Below are 20,445 nucleotides of genomic sequence, written 5' to 3'. Positions count from 1 at the left end.
ACTAGATGACAAGTCACCATCAAGCTTTGCTGCATTTGTTTCTGTTGCTACAGATACTTACAGTACCTAGTACACATGTACATTGGTTCTATCATTCTTAGGTTTTTCAAATTCAAATAGTTTATTTTTAAATATTTTCACATTTTGTACAGTGATTCTTTGAACTCTTTCAAACCCAGGTTCATCCCTTCTATTTACACTATTTTTTTGCAGTTTGTAAGTTTCCAATTTATAACAAATCTGCATGACTTATTATTTTAGCCATTTTAGCATCACAGAAGTTCTGAATTATAGCTAAATATGTTCCAAACTCATTTTGAAGTCTACTTAAGATGGGTCATGGTCAGATAGATTTAGTAGTAGTATGTGCAGTCTGTCCACAAATATGCCACACAAAGGCCTTTTGAAAAAGCAATATACTGTGTTTCTGAGCATTTATTAGCTGTTCTACAGAGCTCAAAACACACAGTTCCTATGAACTGAGGCTCCCTGTTCCTGCAAAAGAGACAGAGATCTGAGAAAAGTCAGCCAACTCCCCTGTGGGAATGAATAGTTTCAGAGTCTGGCATTTCTGAAACTCAACACTGATTGGTCAGGCGACCTCTGATGCAAGGGCTCAGCCCATTCAGTCCTGGCTGAGAGAAGTGTTTTGGGATTTTTATAGCCTTAAGTTCCTTCAAACATCCCCATTCACATCTGCACGCGTACACGACACTCTCTTGGTTCTGCTCTTCTGATCAACATGAGTTATCCACTGGTGATTCTGCTCTGTGTGGGACTTCTGCATCAGACTGCGAGAGCTGTCGTCATGGACAAACTAGCAGACAACAAGATTTGTGGCGATGCAGAATGCTCATGTAAGTTAGAACATTAAATAAAAGCATGATGATGAGTGTAGAATGCATCTGGAAAGCTATTTCATATCAAAACCATATAACAAAATACATATGCTTGTTAGCGTTTTCAAAGATTCTTATATTTCACGTTTCTGTTTTGTTTTCTGTGCTTTGTCAGATGTTCTGTCCATGGCCACAGCCCTGGATGACTTCATTGCCCCTGACTGCAGATTCATCAACATCAGGAAGGGTCAGATGGTTTATGTGTATTCTAAACTCGTACCAGCAGAGGGCACTGGAGTCTTCTGGTCTGGAAGTGTATGTGCATATTTGTGGCATGTTATTTAACAGCACTGCACACTTGCAAGGTACAGAGGATTTGCTGTGGCAAACATCCTGGCCATTCTTGACAGGAGCAAAATGTCAAGAGAGACATTTGGTTAAATATAGAATTCCATTGTATCTGAAATGAGCAAGCATTTATAATTATGTCAAGTTTTACAAGGACGGTTAAATGCATAAAACATATACAGTGTGGTGCATGCTAATTTGCTAGAGAGGCCCTTGTTCTTTTCGCTGGCAGGTTTACAGTGAGCGGTATGTGGACCAGATGGGCATCATTGGATACTTTCCTGCAACTGTGGTGAAGGAGACACAGAAGTTTGCAGTAGAAACAGTCAAGATGCAAACAACTGTGAGTATATTAATGTCTTTTATGACTTTTTATATTTTGTGATGAATACTTTTTCCTCTATTTCTTTTATAGAACTGTAGATGGGGTCAACATTATGCTTTGCTTTTCTTTCAGGACATGGACTTCTACTGTGACTAAGGCATGGCAGACTGACAACTTCCTTTCAAGCTTTTCTTTTCGTAGCTCTGACTTTAACAGGAGAGTTATTCGGTTGAGTCCCTGTGTCAGACTGTGTCATTATATCCTGTTGTGTCTGGACACTCAAGCGCTCTGTGTTGCTTAAGATATTTTGCTCAATAAACCTTTTTAATTCCCCACATTCAAAATGGTGATGATATGAAAGATAAGAATCAATTTTCCAGTTTGCTAATTTGATTTTCAAAAGACTTGTAATTTTATTGTGCATTTCTGCTGACACATCTAGTAACTTCCGTGCAATTGCTACAGCTGTGATGACCATTACCTGCCGCAAACATATGATCAGATTCAATTTGTTCCCCTGATGTGGTCTTTTTATTTGAGTGTCAAGGTTTTTTATGCTGTTATCAGAGACAGTTTCGTGCTACACGTTAATCATTCTAAAGCAAGAGGGGAGGAAGTCAATTGATTATCTCTTCCTCCTGAAAAGAAATGTGATATTAGAGAAATAATTGTGCGAAGATGTCATCACTGGTGTGCAGAGCTCAGGGCCAAGATGCAGAGTAATTTTAATAGCAGGCAAGTACAAGTTAGGATACAGAAAACTGGCATGGTTGTTACAGGCAATACCTGGAACACATTGGGGAGAAAAAAAAGAATGACAAACTGAAAAAGAGAGCAAAATTGAACAAGTAAGTGGCAGGGCTAATGGGGAAATGGGAACAAGTGCTAAATGTGGGAGGAAAATTACAAAAATATGGGGTAAAAGGTGTTACTGCAGGACAGGAGGATGAGGAATTCAGATGACAGAAAAAGATAAGAATGAAAATGAAGTTGAGGACGAGGTCACAGGAAGAAATAATGACACAAAGATATATTGGTCTCAGAATCCATTCATTGTCGACCATGTCTGTTTTGCCTTTTAGCTATCTCTGATGAATTTAATGTTTTAGTACCATTCGTACAGGTGAGGTGCTGACTTTTGATGATATGTGGCGCGGCGTCTGCTCAGGAGATCTCAGTAAACCTGAAGCAAATCACAAAAACACTATATGGCATAACACATATTCAAATTGGAGTAAAATCAGCAGTCTAAATGCTATTACAAAGGTGGATTGCATAAAAAGTTTTCAATCAGCAAGCTACAGTGCAGTTGATTTAGCTGCTCCTCTTGTGTGCATGTTGTGTTTTGACTGTGAAACAGAAACAACAAAAAAATTGCACCAGTTTTGCTTAAATCTGTTAGCTATATCTTGTTGCCTTGCATTATGTCAGTATTCCAGCTCCAGACCTCCTTAGAAGCTTGCAAAGACTGCTTTTTGCTAGTATTCCAAATATTTTGTAAATACAGCATTTGAGTTCAAAAATGCTTGAATAAGACAAGATATGAAATTATCATTTCCTCAAGGAGATTATATCTGTTTACCAGTCCGTCTGTCTCATGCACCCACCCACACAGCTTCCAAAGAAGTATCATGATTAAACGTGGCCTGACATATTTTTCGCTGTTAAGACTCTTTCCAAAGGTCGACTGGAATCTCTTTTTGATTGGTTTTGAGTCATCTGTCATGTTTTCTTTCTGTGTCACTGCCCCCATCCAGATAAGGTGGACGAATATACCATCTCAAATCTTTTTTTTTCTCTCCCTCCATTCACAAGGGTGGATTATTAAAACTCAAAGACCTTTCATTTTGATAAAGGAAAACTTTATGTTCTTTAGAGCTGCCATTTAATTTCTCTGCTATCTCAGGAGGTCTATTGCATGACTGTTGCATGCATTGATTTTTGCGGCCGCTGCAGACAGGTTATTTTCATTAGTTTATTTCTGTTTGACCAGAGGCATTCTCTGGTTGTGCTTACAAGTTTAGGAAATAGGGCTGTCACACAAACGATCAATCTCCCGCTGTCCCCTACTCAGCACAGATCAATACAAACCTGCTTCAGATGTGCTATCACAAAATGTCAGTCAGCAGAAACATAGCTGAGGCATGTCTGAAGACAGGAGGAGAAGAGAAGAGAAGAGAAGAGAAGAGAAGAGAAGAGAAGAGAAGAGAAGAGAAGAGAAGAGAAGAGAAGAGAAAAGAAGAGAAGAGAAGAGAAGAGAAGAGAAGAGAAGAGAAGAGATGAGATGAGATGAGATATTTCCTAATGCACTTGAGAAAATAATCTCAGAAAAATAGCATCTGTCTCAATATGTAGTGCTATTGCAATGAAACTGGAATCATTACGGAGTATCCGCAAAGGAACTGGATGCTGAATTCAAGGGTTGTTACTAACAATTGTCCCAACGAGGTGAAAAGCTCAGGATCTTTTCAGCTGATTGCCAATTGAAGTTGTAAGAGCGTGCATGCGTGGGCCTATGCAAATCCACAAAATCCACAAATCACAGCAAGTTAAGTCAATCTTCAGCGAGACAGCTGTAGCTTTAGGGTGTTACCATGGTGACAGGCAGGGGTAGTGTGACAGAAGAGATTGATGTATCCGCACACATTTGTGTATGTGTGTGTGCGTCCTCCTTGTGAGCTTAAAGGAGCAGCTGCCAAATGCAGGCTACAGTAGGTGCGTTTCTTTTCTTTTCTTTTCTTTTGTGTGTGCTTTTTTTCCACCCAGTGTCCCACCCACACCTCTGCAGCTAAGAGCACAGCACCCTGTAGAGCCGAGAGATCAACAACTTCAGATCTGGTTAGCATCTGAGTGTGACATTTTAGAGTTGGAAAACAATATTTTTGTTGTTGTCGTTTCCATTCCAGAAAAAGTCATCATGTCTGGGTGATGCAGTGTTGGTTATAAAACCGTAAGTTTTCTTGTTTCAAAGAAAAAGCAATTATAAGAAAAGGAGTGAAAGATATTACCAGTAAAAGATAATTTCACAAAAAGAAATTGTGTGGGGAAAAGTTCTTGGATATGACAAAGCACCCTGAGCACTGTGTTGAAGTCATGAAGAAATGATGTAACCTTACAATAAGAAAATAAAAAGATTTCGAAGAACATTTGAAGCGCAAACATGCTGTAGTGCTCCCCAGACATGGGATGACTCAGCGTGAATGTTTTTCATTGAAGCAGCTCATTTCCTTCCACTGGCAAACGGAGGTCCCGTTGTCCCCCCTGAGAAAAAAGGTATTTACTCAGGACAATGACAGACAGAAAACCAATTTACTATCCTCTAGTGTGATGGAAGCCTCTCTGCTTTATGTATACATGCATAACTACAGGCAAAGAGCTGACTTAATCCGTAGTGTCTTCAAGGTGCTTGAATGATCGGGGTTTGTCGGTGCAAATATTCTTCAGAATGTCAGAAAATGCCAGCTCACTGCTTGTTTTGAACTAATCAATCAATCAGTCGGCTCCAATCAATCACTTCTAAAGCCTGCGGATCAGCGGTGTCCTTCTTGCTTGAGTAAAATCTCCTACATTTCCAAATGCATTTGTCAGTCTTGCTTTGTGCCAAGAATGTGTTCAAAAAAGCTCACCGTGTCATGTGCTTGCTGCCATATTTCAAGGATACGTGACAAAAGAAGTGACTCATTGTGAAGAAAAGTGCAACTTCAACGATATTCTCTCTCTCTCTGGCTGTATTTATCTAAGTTACTCTCGTTTTCTCCCTCTCTTTCACTGCGTCTGTTATATCTCTGAGTCATGTAATTGCAAGAGCTAGTGTAATTCCCTCCCATTTTCTCAGTCACACAATAACACAAAGAAACCATTGATTTCTTTTCTTGTGTGTTCAACCCTCCACACGACTCGGGACTCTGTTGTATCCACTGCTTGATGTCTACTGTTCAATTCTAGAGGAAGAAAGACACATGAGAACCTGCAGTTTGGAGGGATGAAAAGGAGAGACAAGTGATAAATAGTGGAATAGGCAACATTTACACTATTTGTTCACTACAATTGCCTTTTAAGTGAGTCAGTGCACATAGATCCTCCAATGAACAGCTTAAATGTCTTCTAGAAAGATTGAGAGTGTGTGTGGGATGGCCTCAGTGGGAGTGAAGAGGAAGAAGACTGTCTGAATGAGTGTGAATGAGGTATTGATGATTTTCCGGTTATTCCATTCTTCTCAACTCAGCATTCACCTCCATTTTTTTTTTGTCACACCTGAATAAACCCATTCCTTCAAGACAACCCTTTCCTCACCTTGTCCATCCGAGAAAACCAACCTCCTTTCATTCTCTCTTTTTTTTCTCCTCTGTTTTTGCCAGTCACCGTGGTTACCAGAATGAGTCAGTGAAAGGTTACTGTGTATATGTGTGCGGCTGGTGTTTGGGGGAATTAGCATCAGCGGACCTTCAACCGTGATCCAAGAGGAGCTTTATGGGAACAACTAACTGTCTCCATTTGGCTAATTGTGTTATTTAAGGTCAGTGGGGTCATAAGGCTGAAAGAAAAAGGCAGGAAATGAATGATACTCTGAGGAAATCAGACGCACTACCATATGAATTTTAACTAATGCAAATCAAGAGGCCTCAATCTGAGACTGCTTTGATGTATTATAGGTGCATTAACTGATACAAAAGAGTCCAGCTTGTGAGTGTATGACTGTACGGTGTCGAAAAAATCTAAGAATCATCACTGAATGACAGAGAGTTTATAATTTTTACTAAAAGTAGCTTTTAGCAGTGTTTTATTAATGAAACAATTTGTCATCTGTTGCTATCCAAAGTTTATTTAAGAACTTGTAGGTATCACCTACTGTAAAAGAAAGAAATCTGCATGCAATCTCATCAGATTTAAATTTTGAAGACAATCCAGAGAAGCATATTGCATATATATCATTAGGCACTTAGATTTTGCAGTTTTAACAAATCTGTCAGTGTGCTATCCTGGATATTGAAGTAACATTTGTCAGAAACCTATACCCATAACACCAAATACACGTACAGATAAAATCTGTGCAATCTGTCTCTACCAGTATCTCTGTGCAAAAAATCTGTGCAATACCACTGATATGTGCAATATCGTTATTTCCACATCCAAAGGAATTTGTACGATCTGAACTAATACTTGTGTATATTTTTTTTGCATATTTTTATGTTTTCATAGATATTTCTTAACCCATTGATGGGTCAAAAGTGAACCATATTCACTGGAATATGGGTATCTTTTGACCCATGTTGTTAGGGCCTCATCCTCCCCCTGTCCCACCTGGCATCCAAATCCCTTTTTCCTATCTCTCTCCCTCTCTCTCTCTCTCCTTCCCCTCTCTCTCCAGCACTGCACCAGGTGGAGCACAGTCTCACGGCTGCCTCCACTTGGCAATTTGCTTCTCTTCCCAGAATCCGGGCAGCTGAGGCTCATCCGCTGATTACAAACTCCTCCATAAAAGACCGGCTCCTGCACCCACATGCCGCCAGTATGTACATTTGACTTCATAGTCAGTTTCCCCTCTCTGTCTTAAAACTGTCTAAATTAAGACTTGTGACTAACCCTGTTTGTCCTCTCCTTCCCCCTAGTACGACCCAGCTGCTCGGATCCTTTCCCGACCTGTCTGCCCACGTCGAGTCCCCCTCGGACCCCCTCCTCGAATCCCGGAGTTGCATTAATATTCTGCCAAGATCTTGTATTGATGATGGGAGAGTTGGGACGCTGCACAAAGTCTTCTCCAGCACATCCCAAAGATTCTCAATGGGATTGAGGTCTGGACTTTGTGGAGGCCAATCCACATGTGAAAATGATGCGTCATGCTCCCTGATTCACTCCGTCTCAATGTGAGCCCCATGAATCATGCCCCTGTCATCAGGGGAGAAAAACTCCACTGATGAAAAGACCTGGTCATTCAGTATATTCAGGTAGTCTGCTGACCTCATTCTTGTGGCACATAATGTTGCTGAGCCTGGACCTGACCAACTGCAGCAACCTCAGATGATAACCCTAACGTCCACAGGCTTGTACGGTGGGCACAAGCCATGTTGAGTGCATCACTTCATCCGCCTCTCTTCTTACCCTGATGCACCCATCACTTTGGAACAGAGGAAATCTGGACTCATCAGACCACATTTGTTCCTTGAAGAAGATGGTTCACCACTATTCTTCATCCTTAATAATGTGCTGGATGGTACAAAATCTCCTTAGTTGTTTTCTTTTCTTGATGCAGGTTAATAATTTAATCCTTCTGAAACAGATTAACATCCTTTCCATGACCACAGAATATGTCTTCCAACACGGTTGTTTAAGAAATGAGAAGCTGCTCGCTGCATCAGCTAGGGTTAAATAAGGTGTTGCAGCTGAAACATATTCATCACTGCAGTAATTATCTGATGGAAGGCTCTTACCTATTTGCTTAGTTAAATCCAGGTGGCGATTTTATTTTTGGACAGCCAGTGTATACATTTTGGTGGCATATCTGTTGGTCAGACATAGTCTAAGACCCCCCCTCCCCACACCTATCTAATGTCTGACAAGCATGAATAGACAGAATCTCCTTAGTCTTTTCAGTATGAGCACATCATCCTGTAAGCATGTCTGGGTTTTGCGAAGCTTTGAAAAGTTCTTTTGTACCAACTGACCTTACTGAAGAAGCTGAGAGCGATGAAGCCGTCTGAAAGTAGTCAACAAAAGACATCCTCTATTTATTCATCTTGCTGTACTTTTGCCGCTTGGAGGGCAAAGTTACCTTATACATACATAATGCACTATGTTTCAGATGACAATGTTGTGTGATGTGTTTGATTCTTACATGTTTATGACTTTGCCTGCAGAAAAAGAAAAAAAAACACATTTTTAATCTCAGTAGAAGTCAGCTTTTCAGTGTTTTTTGCAGGATTTCAATGTGATACCAATGAAAGTGACTCCTTTTGTATATTTTTATTTATTTTCCTTCAGTATATAAACACCATAAAAGCTATTTAGTTGAGACACAATGATTTAGTAACCTGTCACATAATAGTATGCTTTAGAGTTCTTGGAAGTAAGAGACTGCGGTTTTCTTACATGTAACTAAAAGACGGTCCTTTCTGTTCTGAGGAGTATCCCTGCATCAGGCTGAGTATTATATGGAGAGTAGAGAAATTAACAAGCTGTTTTTACTATTTCTAGCTAATGCATGTGAGGAAAGCGTCCATCAGGAATCTTCTACGTCCTGACTTTGAATGTTTTTGCAGAGGTTTTTTTTTGCACAAGCCTCTGAGCTATGAATAGACTGAGTGTTTGTCATGACAACCAATTACCCATTACAAAAGCAGCAAGGCTAAGTAAGGCAATTAAGTGGTGAAACTAAATTGTGTGTTGCAGTGTGTTTCTGCTTGCAAATGTATGCCTGAAGACAGCTGGATGTTCTTGTATTTTATATAAGGATATTTGTGATGTGCTTCATTTCCATGCCCATCTTTACGCAAACCTATGTATTTTACACATACTTTTAATGGTGTTCTGTTACATATTTTTTACTTTACAAATAGGGATATTCAAATTTAGTATTAAGAAATAGAATCTCAACCTTAAGCACTTTCTGGGTGTTTTCTAGTTCCGTCACTTTTTACTCACTGTAGGCTCATTTTTAAATGCAATAAAGGCTGCACAAAAATGGCCTGACTGACATGATAGAAGTAGAAAGATGTCAAATATGTCTTCAGTGTAGTGGGACATAGTTGCCATAAAGCTTTAAAAAAGAGAGATATTTTGCTGTTTTCATTTGCTCTGTGTAAACACACAGTTCAACCCAGTCAAGCAAAAATGATTACCGTAGATTATTAGCCTAGCCGCGCGAGACCCATGTTCTGAATGCACAAGGGTCTAGGACCGCTTGACAGGGAGGGAGGCGGGCTATAAGGTTGTCTTTCAAATCACTCTGCAGCAATTGGGTAGGTATACAACCAATCAGCGCAACGAATAGGCTGACGGAGTTCCTAGAGCGCCGGTGGATTGTGGCTAAGTCCCATTAGCTTCCCAACCAGCGGAGCCAACTGGTATATTAAGGATTTGCCATATCCCGTCGGCATAAGTCCAAATACGTCTTTCTTCTCAATGAAACACTTCAGTGCCGTCCTTTGTTTATCTTTCAAGTTGAATTTTAGCTTCAAATCTTTAAGGGCTGTGGCCAAAGCCGAGTCGAAAGATAACTGTTTATTGTGCGCCGGTTGTTTCTGTCAGAATCGTGCGCCTCTGACTCTACACTTCATGGTGATTGGTCCGGCCAGTTTTAGGAGAATCCAGCCTCGAGCCTTATGGAGGGTAACTAGACCCACCCTGGCAGAGAATTAAATTCTTGCCGTGGGTTGTCTAGTGTGGCTAGGCTAGTAGAATATGGCTTCAATAGTGATATTTTTTGCCAAGTGCTATGGTTTTAAGCTTGGATTTGGTTAATTTTCCAGACAGAACCAGACATCACACATTAATTGAAGAACCACAATCACAGTCAGAAAGTTAAATATGTATTCTTTCTGTCCTGTCTCTGAAAAATGGTGGCTTTTAGGCCATTTTTTAAACGACAACATGCCTTTTTAACCTGCTGCTGGATTCTGGGGTTCATAAGGTTAGTAAAGGAAACACACTTTGCAGGGAATAGGTACTGCTGTGCACAACAAGTAGCAAGAATAACTTTAAATGGCTCTTTACTTTTAGATAATGGTGGTTGTTGACAGGGCGTAACAAAAGATAAATTAGAATTGAATGAGTCTTCCCAGTCAACAGCAATTAGGCAACAATAAACAAACATTCAGATGTCAAACTGTACAACTGTGCTGTCTTTGATGAGTTGTGACTTCAGACCACCACAATATTTATGGAAGGATTTTTCAGCCCAGCAGTTCTCATTTTGAATGCTGAATCTTGATGTACTGTGTCAGCATGCAGAATTAGGCTGCGGTTCATCTACTAGGTTTGGCCCTGTTCCTTTTAAGTTCCATATCTCAGTCTTGCAGCCACCCAGGGGTTGTTTTCAGGCAGTAACATGACTGACAGTGATAGGGAAATAAAAACAGCTGTAATAGAACTTCTCATTATGGGGAAAATGTTTATGTATTCCAATATTTGCTAAATGTCAAATCATCAAGCAGAATACATTAGGGGTATTAGCTAAGGGGTAGACATGAGAAGTTCTTGGTATTAAAAGAGAACTGAGTGTCAGAATACAGAGCAAAATTACATCCTGTTTTGTATAAACCACCTGCCTCTAAGCCTTTACAGGTAGGCAGGCTGTCCTAGAGAGCCTGCGGGCAGTTTATAGACAACCCAGGTTTGTTAAGCCTAATGGTCCTTGTATTGATTGGCTGGGGTATCCTCGCAAATCGCAGGGGTGGAATGAACAATGAGACTCTCATTGAGGATCTCTGAATGCATTTCAGCTTGTAGTTTTATTGACCCTCCTGGAGCAACCAGTGCAGGGTTTATTTACACATGGTGCGTGTAGCCTGTTTCTTATACAATGCCAGGATGGCTCTATGAAGAAAGGAAGCATTGCACATCCATCACAGCTGGCTGGTTATAATGGTGAGCAGATTTTTACTAATGCAAATGGAAAAAGTGGCCTCGGTTAGTAGAGTTATGGAGCGAAAACAATTAAACGATATTCAAATGAATTACTTTTACTCGATTAAATTAATGAGGCTACACGGAATAAATTAAACAGCGCAGAATAGAACTGTTAATTAGCCGACTTCACGGTCAGTAGACGGAATGGCAGGCTTATCGCTTAGCTGCTGTCAACCCTGCACGGTTACTGAGCTACAAAGAGACTGTCGCCACCACTAATCCCAGCCTGGCTCGAATGATGCAGGTTCTCACATCTCTGTTAAGAGTCATATGAAAAGTGTCAAACTAAATGTTTCCATGAGAGCCACTGCTGCAGCTTACAAGAGCTTATACACAAAGGGCATAATCAGAGGGAGCCTTCTCAACTATAGCAACATGGAAAAAGATAAGAATCCACCTGTGCATTCGTTCATGCACACAAACAATAGACACAATGGATGTTTTTGTCTTTCAACAGCATCTCTCAGTATCCATTGTAACCTTTCTTGTGCTTAATGCTCACCAGTGGTCTCGGTAATGACTTTGTGTCTAGATTCCTAGAAATGTTAACTCCTGTTTCATTCATCTGTTCCTTTATTCTTGTTTGAATCGTGGAAAGATAATTCAGAATTCTGAACATTGCAAAACCACTAAAAAGCGTGATATATTGTTAATTGCTTGAGGCTTGTTTACCCTATGCACTGTGTGGCCTATGAAAAATATCCACTGTTTGCTTTCTTAATGGACTATGCTCTTTGGCTGTAAGTGTATAGGACAGTAGTGGAAAGAGGCTTGGAAACCTCTGAGATACCATTACCATTAGCCCTAATGTCCTTTTAAAATGGAAAGAGCATCAGAGCCCACACACAGAGACTGCTGTGTAGGCTGTTTGTGCGATGCAACCTCTCTGTCCTCACATCCTGACAAGGTCACTAGGCCTGTCCCCTTCCTGTAGTCACAGACACATTAGAAATTAGCCTCTTAGACAGAATTAAAAAAAACAAAACAGGCACATTTCTGAAGCTTATGGGCTGATGTTGAGCACTATTCCCAGTATTTGTAGTGTTCGTATTACAGTTATGATATAGTCATCTTTACAGCTTTCAACACTTCGATTTTTGACACAATAGGAGTCTGAAGTGCTTGCGTGGAGGGAGAATGTACGAACACACTTACACACACCATTTGTGACGTCTGTAACTTCCCAACAGATGGGAAGGATGACCTCTCGGTAAAATTACAATTTCCATGTGAGTCAGGCCTTTGTTCAACATGTATGCCCAGACTGAGGACATGGAGCAACAAGGGCTTGTGACGATAGTTTGAGATAAAATGTTGAGTATTTTCTGTGGCGCCTCAAAGGTCAGCGTTTCTCTCTAAAAGGACATGCAATGTTAAACAGCGAACAGTCGAACGTCACAGCCCGGCTGAAGCTCATAATTGCTCTCCCATCAGACTGGAGGTGGCTGACTTCACCGACAACCTAATGAGCATATGAAAGGAAATGGGGAAGTTGGCAGTGCTATGAATAGCTGAGGACCAGGTCCAGCTTCAGGGGGCTTGATTAGAAAAAATTAACTTTGAGGTGATATTTTCCACAGTGTCCAATCAGAATCATCAGCAACAAATGTGTTTGAGGTGTTTGATTCTGGCAGGTTGGGTGCTCTCAGCATGATACACTGGTAATGGCAATTAAACCGCTGCAGTCATGACATCAACATAATTTCACAGCACACGCTGGGCACGAAAGCTCATCTCGGTGATGAGGATTGCTTATCCGCAAACTTACTGTAAACTCAGAAGCACCCACTGATATCATTTAGCTGATTACTGTTGTGCTTTTGACAAATGATCCCATTATGTGACACAGAGCAGTAGCTGCTGGCAAATGGGCTTAGCTGAAAAAAATACAACCATGTTTTATACTCTTCTCCCCCACAAACTGAGGGTCAAAACATATTTCAAAGCTACCGATTTTAAAAACACTACAGTGACGACAATTAAATTATTATACCTTGGTGATATTGCTGTTTGGACATGTTCCATTAGCAACACAGCAGGAACCCAAAGACCTTATGAAAGAAGATGCTGTACAGTGTGATCAGATAGTAAAAGGCACATAATGACAGGATCAGATGTTCCAGTGACAGTGCAACAAAACGTCCAAAATGTTTTGAGAAAAGTGTAAACTATTTCAATAATTTGGACACAAACTGGCAAACTACCTGCAATCTTGAAACACGTTTAAAATTTGGGTATTTTCGAGCAAACTGCAAAAATTATTTCCTTCAGAGTCCAAGTGAGTTTGCTAATTAATCAAATCAAGACTGAATCTGTTGTTGTTTTTTTTTTCATCTGCTCTCTCTCCAATGTGATTCATCTCTAAAGCTAATTTGCATGTCCTTTAATTCCCTCCTAGGTGGTGCATTCATTAGCAGGCACCGAATACTCAATTCAAAATAAGTAATACACAGAGGGAAATAATTATTGTGATTATGCATAATCTTTGCTTGCACCGTTGTTTTTCTTTTCCAATTAAACTAAATTTATATTCTGAATATGCTCTGAATATCAAAGCAGGTGGTACCTTTGCTCTCGTTGCACCTCCATCGCTGTCTGTGAGGAGAGCTGCGTGAGCGTTGCACTGCTGCAGGCTGCAGCAGTGTATTGTTTTGTCAGTCTCTGTTCAGTTTCTACAGGGAATTGGAGAAGAATGTAGAAAAGAAATACAGTTTAGAAATGAATTTAAAAAATGTAAAATGGAAGATGTAATGATTTAACGATACAGTACCGAAATAAAAGACTGAAGCTACATCAAATTCTGAAGCTAATAATCATTTCTAATGTTCATGAATACTATCAGGCTTTGTAGCTTGTTTGCTAATGGACTGTTAAACACACCACATAGTGCTTAGTGATGGCATGTTTTTGACAAATTATTTAGCATTAAATATTTTCAAGATCTTTTTTGGTAGCAATGGCAAAGTTAGGGTTAGTTAAAGATTATCTTAATCTTTCAGGCAGAAAACTGAATCTACATTGATGTTTGTCACAAATTGAAATAACTTATATTTAAAAGTCAGGATAGTTTAGTCAGTATTCAAAGCATGAAACATTGTTCAACTGGGTCATCATTCAGGATAATGGCTATTCAGGTCTCATTTGGTTATACTGTAAAAAAAATATTTGTGTGAATTACATTCAAATTTGACTTAAATTGCACTTGTGGTATTGTGGCAAATTAGGATTAAAATATGGTGAACTTCAAGACTGAAACACTGTAATGAGTGTTCTCCTGAGTGCTGCCAGTATTGATCTGAGGTGGATAATGTAAGCTGCTCTCTTGGGTGCAATATGTAAAAAAAATCATTCTCCCTTAAAATTAAGTTCACCTATCATCACAATAGTGCAGCTGAAGTGCAATAATTTTGCTTTTAAGATTTGAAAACAATCTCTGCTGGCAGTTTAGAGAACACGTTGATCCCAATACACACATTTAAAACATTGAACAAAATGTGAAGTTTACACGATAATAGGACTGCCCTCTTCATAATGTTTGCTATAAATACATACACATCAAAATAATATACATGGATACATTGATGTGTGACATTTGTTAGTATTGCAAATGTATACCAGGCACATTAAGCACTTTGGCTATACTACTGCTTACCAGAACACTGCTAAAATGAACAGAGGAGTAAAATGCAGTTAAAAGGAGAGAATTTTGGACTTGGATAATTTGTGAGGTAGACAGAAGCACTGTATCTGCTGGATGTGGAAATAGGTAACGCTGTGCAAATGGATTCACTACATAAACAAAAGGAGAACAAATCTTTTCTTAGAAATATAAAACGTAATATGCTAGCCCTGCTTGGTTTGCACATTAAACATTAGTTGAATGTGGCCCACTGAGTCCATAAAAACTGCAGTTTTGCAGACACGAGTTTGTATTATGCTTCATATTGACTCAAGGCTAAGCAGAAGCACAGGCTGGAATATCAGTAGTATCCATTTGGCTTTGCACCCCGTGGAGAGGAAAATCAAAACATCACAGCAGTGCAAGTACTGGACCTCACAAATGAAAGCTGTGGGTGTTGCAACTTGAATTACCTGTTTCCTACAGGACAGAAGAGTCCTTCCTGAGACTCCCTCAGATCTGCAGGGGGGATGTAAATAGCACTTAGATGGCAACATAACAATTTCAGGAGGTAGATGAGAGAGGGACTACTGAATGACACAGTGCTTTGCAGAAGAAAGTCATGAAGGGAGAAGGGGGAGGAGGGAGAGAATGAGGGGATATAAAGGATGGGAATGGGGGGGAAAGAAGTAGAGTTCAATTTAATCTTCTCCGCTGAGTTGTGTGGTCCACGATAAATCAAGCTGGCGCTTCCACCTGAGCTGGCCGTGCTGTCTGCCACGCCTTGCAGCACATTAAGCCCGACATAACCTCATTCCGTCCCTCTGCTTGCCGCTATCTGCTTCTCCAGCTGCCCTGACGGAAGTAATGGATCTGCACAACACAGTGTTACAGCCAAGTCTGCTTGTAGAGGAGCTGCAATTAAATCCTGCTTCCACAGCGGATTACTCAGAATATCAGAAGCAGGAGACTTTACATCTCCTGGGCACACGTACCAAATCTCACATCTAATAGGCCACATGTCAGCGCAGTCACAGCTAACATCCATAACTAGTGCATGTGACTGAACTGAGAATCACTTTAAGTGTCTGCTCTCATGTCCAGCTGAAGTCATATTGAGCGATTTCAAGCAAGAGGTGATGATAAGTCGTCGCTTGTCACCCTTCTGCCGTTATGAAGACCAGCGTCGTCTGTTGGTTTTGATATCCGTCTACCTGTGAAGGTTGGAATCTTATCTCCCATGGCCAGAAGCAGGTGAAATCTCTTCCTGTGTTGAAGGCACAGTGGAGCAGAAACACACAGAGCAAATGAAACCATCAGATTCGAAGCTCCTGACAGTATCCGCACTGCAATCAATGCAGATATAGTAACCACAATCCCACACTCACTCAGAGACAGCCCCATCCCACAGCACTGGCTGGCACTGACGGAGCAGTATAATATAGAACTGCCACTGAAATGACAGCTTAACTACAGGGAGGGATAAGAAAGGTCTTCAGTTTTTTCTTTTCTTATTTTTTTGTTTTGTTGCTGCTTTTAATTTCTGTGAATAAAGAGGACAATATGTTAAGCGGCTCGTGTTTTCATTGGCAGGTTTGAGGTTGACACAGTTGGTGTCTTAGTAAATTCCAAAACATTGTTCATAAAATCGAAGTCTTGTTCGTGCAAACTCACTGTTTCATAGTTTTTTTGTTCTGTTAAACTGAACACATGCTACAGAGCGCAGGATCAAACATCCATATCCTTGTCTGGTTGGGAGGTCGGTGTCAAAGGCTACAGATCTTTGTGTTTTGCACTGTTTGTGTGTGTGTGTGTGTGTGTGTGTACATGCATGATTATCTGCTGAGTATAAGCTTGCAGGTTGCTGAATCTCTGACATTCAGCCCGCATCCACTACAGCCTCAGGCAAGTATAAAAAATTAAAGATCCGTGTTTCTCAGCTCCTCCTCCGACACCGTTGCAGACACATATTCCATGCATTTTAACAGCTCCATTTATTTCATGTCATCTGAGGGCTCTCTAATCATTGGTTATGAAACAATATTGTAGGAAATGCAATTTCTAAAGAACTCCAGAGATTGAAATAAATATTTAATCTACGATATTAGATGTTTATTTCATTTTTCTATGAATGGGGCTTTGGAGGGCGGCTTTGCTGAACTGTAAGCAGGATTGGTGTACTGTGTACAGTAAAGGTAAGGAGCCTTTTTTGCCATATTTGACAGAAATCAAATATGGCAAAAAAAAAAAAAAAAAAGGTGATTTTCCTGAAGATTTCTTTAATGGACGTCTAAAACATTTCAAATTGCAGCGTCTTCAGTTTCCAATGAAGTGAGCAAACTGCAAAGCAAACTATTGCAAAGAGTTTTATCTTTAATGGAATTGCACCGTTGAGTCTCTCAGAGATAGAAAAGTTATAAAAGAAGAGGATTGAAAGGGCACAAGATGTTACAGCTATTTTTTCCCCATCTCTGTCTCCCTGGGAAACTATTTTGACTCAAAAATTGTAATTTTACATTCTGTTTCAATCACATGAGTCCAGTCATCTTGTTTCATAAGCTCCAGTTATATTTGATAAATAGTTTAACAGAAATAATTAATAACAACTAGCTTCTGCTTCATAAAATCCTAATAAGTATGAGCTGTTCAATTTATGTTTGCTCACAATCTTTAATATTTAATTGGATATTTCACAGGATTCCTTGTACTTCACTGAAATATAAAAAAAAATCAGTCTTCATCCACCCATGTGCTGAGAATACATCTCTTATGTACAAACTGTTACGAATCCCAATGGAAATTCACAAGAACTGTCTGGGATTTGGAAGGCGCAGTGTGGCATAGAAAGTAATGCCAACACCGATCACAGATACAGAGCATCATCAGAATTCATTGAATTTTACCACAGCTTCATTCTGTTAGAGGTCAAACAGAGGAAGTTCAGTGTAGATGACCTCTGACATCTCATGTCATCAGCTTAGACTCATCTTCGGGAGCAATTCTCATAAAAATGAGGAAAATAGTGTTTTTAGTTTTTTTAACATTAAAGTTAAAATAGACCCTAAATATATCTTATTGTGCAATAATTCACTCACCATTCTGTATTTTTATTATAGGGGCCATATAACAGAACAAGAGCACAACGTGTATCAAACAACAGACTTCCACCAAACAAATTGAGTCTGTTTCCTCCTGTAACAGGCATCCCACAGCCTACTCCTCTCATAGCAAAACTGTTATCAAGACCCCCTCCCTCACTCTCTAAAAGCAGAACATGTTGCAGCTCAGACATACACTGTATGATGCAGATGATAAAGCACATGGGACTCGGCAATCAGTGCAGGACTGCATCAGTCACGAGGACTCAGCAGTGAAGTCTGGTACACTGATGGAGAGGAGAAGGACGCTGACTTGCCCAGGCTAAATAAATAATCTCTTGGCTGCAGAATGGCAGGAGTGTGGGAGGAGGTCTGCAGGGAGCATGGAAACGGTGATTAGTAAGCGGATCCACTTATAGAAAAATCCACCTTCATTATTTTTCCAGACTTCTCTGATCCACGTGCCTTTATGCTCTCTTGTCACCACACCTTTTTAGATGTTATTACATAATAATGAACATCACGCGTGACAGCTCACCACTATGGTGACGGATTAGGATGCAGACTGAAGAGAGATGATTTTTAAAATACAAAACACGGTCAATAAAATATGCATAAGCACATTATAATGAGGCCTTTCTTACTCTCTTCCGCGTACATTTAGATTCATGAAGCTGTTTCTTAAAATGAATGCAGCATTTGAAATATGGGGACTGGTGACACCTTTATGAAACTTGCTTTTGTTTTGATTCTGTGCTTCAGATGTGTTGGACGTTTAAAGCCTTGCAACAACTTTAATTAAAGGAATGACAGGATTATTTACAACAGATGATATGACTGAAGGTCAAAAATCCTGCTGCACTTGATCCACTGCTCATGTGCAAAAACACAAACGGAGTTTGTTTAATTATAGAACTTGTTGATTCCTAAACGAGCATGTAAATAATGGACTCTCAGGGGGAATCTTAAGTCAAACCAGTGCAACAAATCATCTAACCGCTATCATATTCTTGCGGTGGAGCTGTAAAGGTCATATAGCAACAGCATCTTGTCTATGCAGGTAGTATTAGTAGCATCACACTTTACCACACACAATTTACCCCTATTTTCTCACATTAGTGTTACATCACCTCACAGCAGCCCCAGTGTTCTAGCATGAAGCAGCAGGGGGGCAGAAAGAGAGCTGGAGCCTAATGAGCTGTCTTTGTGAGAGCAGTGCCATTGTTTCTGACATTCCACTGCACATAAACGGTCAAAACAGATGTATGACTAGAGAATTAAGGACCTAAATTGTAGAATCTATAGGAATTCTATAGAAATAAGGCGGTTTACCTTCAAATGAAGGTCACTACACAGTCCATGACACGCTCACCAGACAGCACTCTGATCAACACAATTCCCATCAGCTCTGAGGATGATGGAAGGAATTCTCCAAGGTGCTGAAAAGTGTCCCCGAAGCCCATCCGGAGGAGGACACACCCTCCAGAGCCCATTGGTACAACGTCACGCTCAGAAACTACCCGAGCGAGGAAGGTAAATGAATTACAGATGAGGAGGAAGAGGAGGAGGAGGAGGAGGAGGAGAGATAGAAAGCTGAGGATGCAGGTTTGCTCCACAACACACATCCAACCCCACACAGCAGGAGCGGCTGCACCTCGGTGAAATACAACTTCCATCCAGTGGTGTCATCGGCTGACGACGGGGAGGATGCGTCCGCAAAAGCTTTGATTCCTTTTTTTTTCCTTTTACATCCTCCTCTTCGTCCTCCTCCTCCCATCCCGCGCGCTGATCTCACTCCGACGGTGCAGGCAGACCACGGGCGGACTTGACACAAGGCAGACACGATGCGTGGATCTCCCCGACATGGGACAGCCGTGGGATTTATGGTGCTGCTGAACGCGCTGTTGCTGCTGCTGGCGACGCAGGCTGCACAGGGAGCCTTAACGGATCACCTCCTGGTTCAGCTGCATGAGGACGCACAGGACGAGGCGCACCAACTTGCAACACAACATGGGTTCCAGAGTGCCCGAAAGGTAGGGATGCTCTGATGTGAAGAAGAAAAAAAAAGCCACCCACTGCCAGATTTTATTTTTGTGTCTCTTGACTCAACCAATCATGGATAAACGGCTTCTAATTACACATCACAAGTGTTTGCATCAAATATTTACGCATTTGGCGACGTTTCCATCCACACTCACTGTCAAAATAGTCACGCATGCTGCATTTAGTGAGACAGGCTGCCCTTTAAAAGAGATGCTGAGAGGCTTCTTCGTGGTTTTCTTCTGGTTTGACTTCATCCCACTTTTGCTTAATTTGATGACGTCATTCCCACCGAAATGCAGACCATGGTTTGTAGGTTGCCCGCTGGAATAGAGGGCAATTTACATTATGTATACATATATATATATATATATGTGTGTGTGTGTGTGTGTGTGTGTGTGTGTGTGTGTGTGTGTGTGTGTGTGTATTGTTAATGTATCCCATTTCAGTATGTTGCAAGGAAGTTATTTGTGAAAAATGCTCCTTCAAAAAACAAACACAAGCATTACATCAGCAGGGGCTTCTCTCACAACATCAACTTGTAGTGTGATC

At 40.6% G+C, this 20,445-nt stretch overlaps 3 protein-coding genes across 5 annotated transcripts in view; 2 read left to right on the top strand and 1 right to left on the bottom strand.

Annotated features, from left to right (window-relative positions):
- Nucleotides 1-19,309, bottom strand: part of gtpbp2a (GTP binding protein 2a) — a 31,874-nt gene extending 12,565 nt beyond the window's left edge. The window contains exons 1-3 of one of the 2 annotated variants that reach the window (XM_051960309.1): nucleotides 19,186-19,309; nucleotides 15,229-16,022; nucleotides 13,703-13,808 (exon numbers count right to left, since the gene is read on the bottom strand). The gene's annotated coding sequence lies outside the window, so the exon portion shown is untranslated. The remainder of the gene's footprint in view (nucleotides 1-13,702; nucleotides 13,809-15,228; nucleotides 16,023-19,185) is intronic. The other variant, XM_051960310.1, reaches the window with a different exon arrangement.
- On the top strand, nucleotides 626-2,033 carry LOC110945561 (otoraplin). The gene is made up of 4 exons (XM_022187144.2): nucleotides 626-857; nucleotides 1,015-1,154; nucleotides 1,420-1,530; nucleotides 1,645-2,033. Exons 1-4 carry the CDS (start codon nucleotides 743-745, stop codon nucleotides 1,666-1,668), a joined length of 390 nt encoding a protein of 129 aa, XP_022042836.1. The 5' UTR covers nucleotides 626-742; the 3' UTR covers nucleotides 1,669-2,033.
- Nucleotides 19,310-19,697: 388 nt separating the features above from the next.
- pcsk2 (proprotein convertase subtilisin/kexin type 2) overlaps nucleotides 19,698-20,445 on the top strand; it is a 28,157-nt gene continuing 27,409 nt past the window's right edge. For both annotated transcript variants that reach the window (XM_051960308.1, XM_022187130.2), the window contains exon 1: nucleotides 19,698-19,886. In XM_051960308.1, the coding sequence (XP_051816268.1) occupies nucleotides 19,698-19,886 (189 nt within the window). The remainder of the gene's footprint in view (nucleotides 19,887-20,445) is intronic.

This window comes from Acanthochromis polyacanthus, chromosome 15 (assembly GCF_021347895.1).
Source record: "Acanthochromis polyacanthus isolate Apoly-LR-REF ecotype Palm Island chromosome 15, KAUST_Apoly_ChrSc, whole genome shotgun sequence".
Lineage (NCBI taxonomy): Eukaryota > Metazoa > Chordata > Actinopteri > Pomacentridae > Acanthochromis > Acanthochromis polyacanthus.
This window is presented reverse-complemented; position numbering and strand designations above follow the sequence as displayed.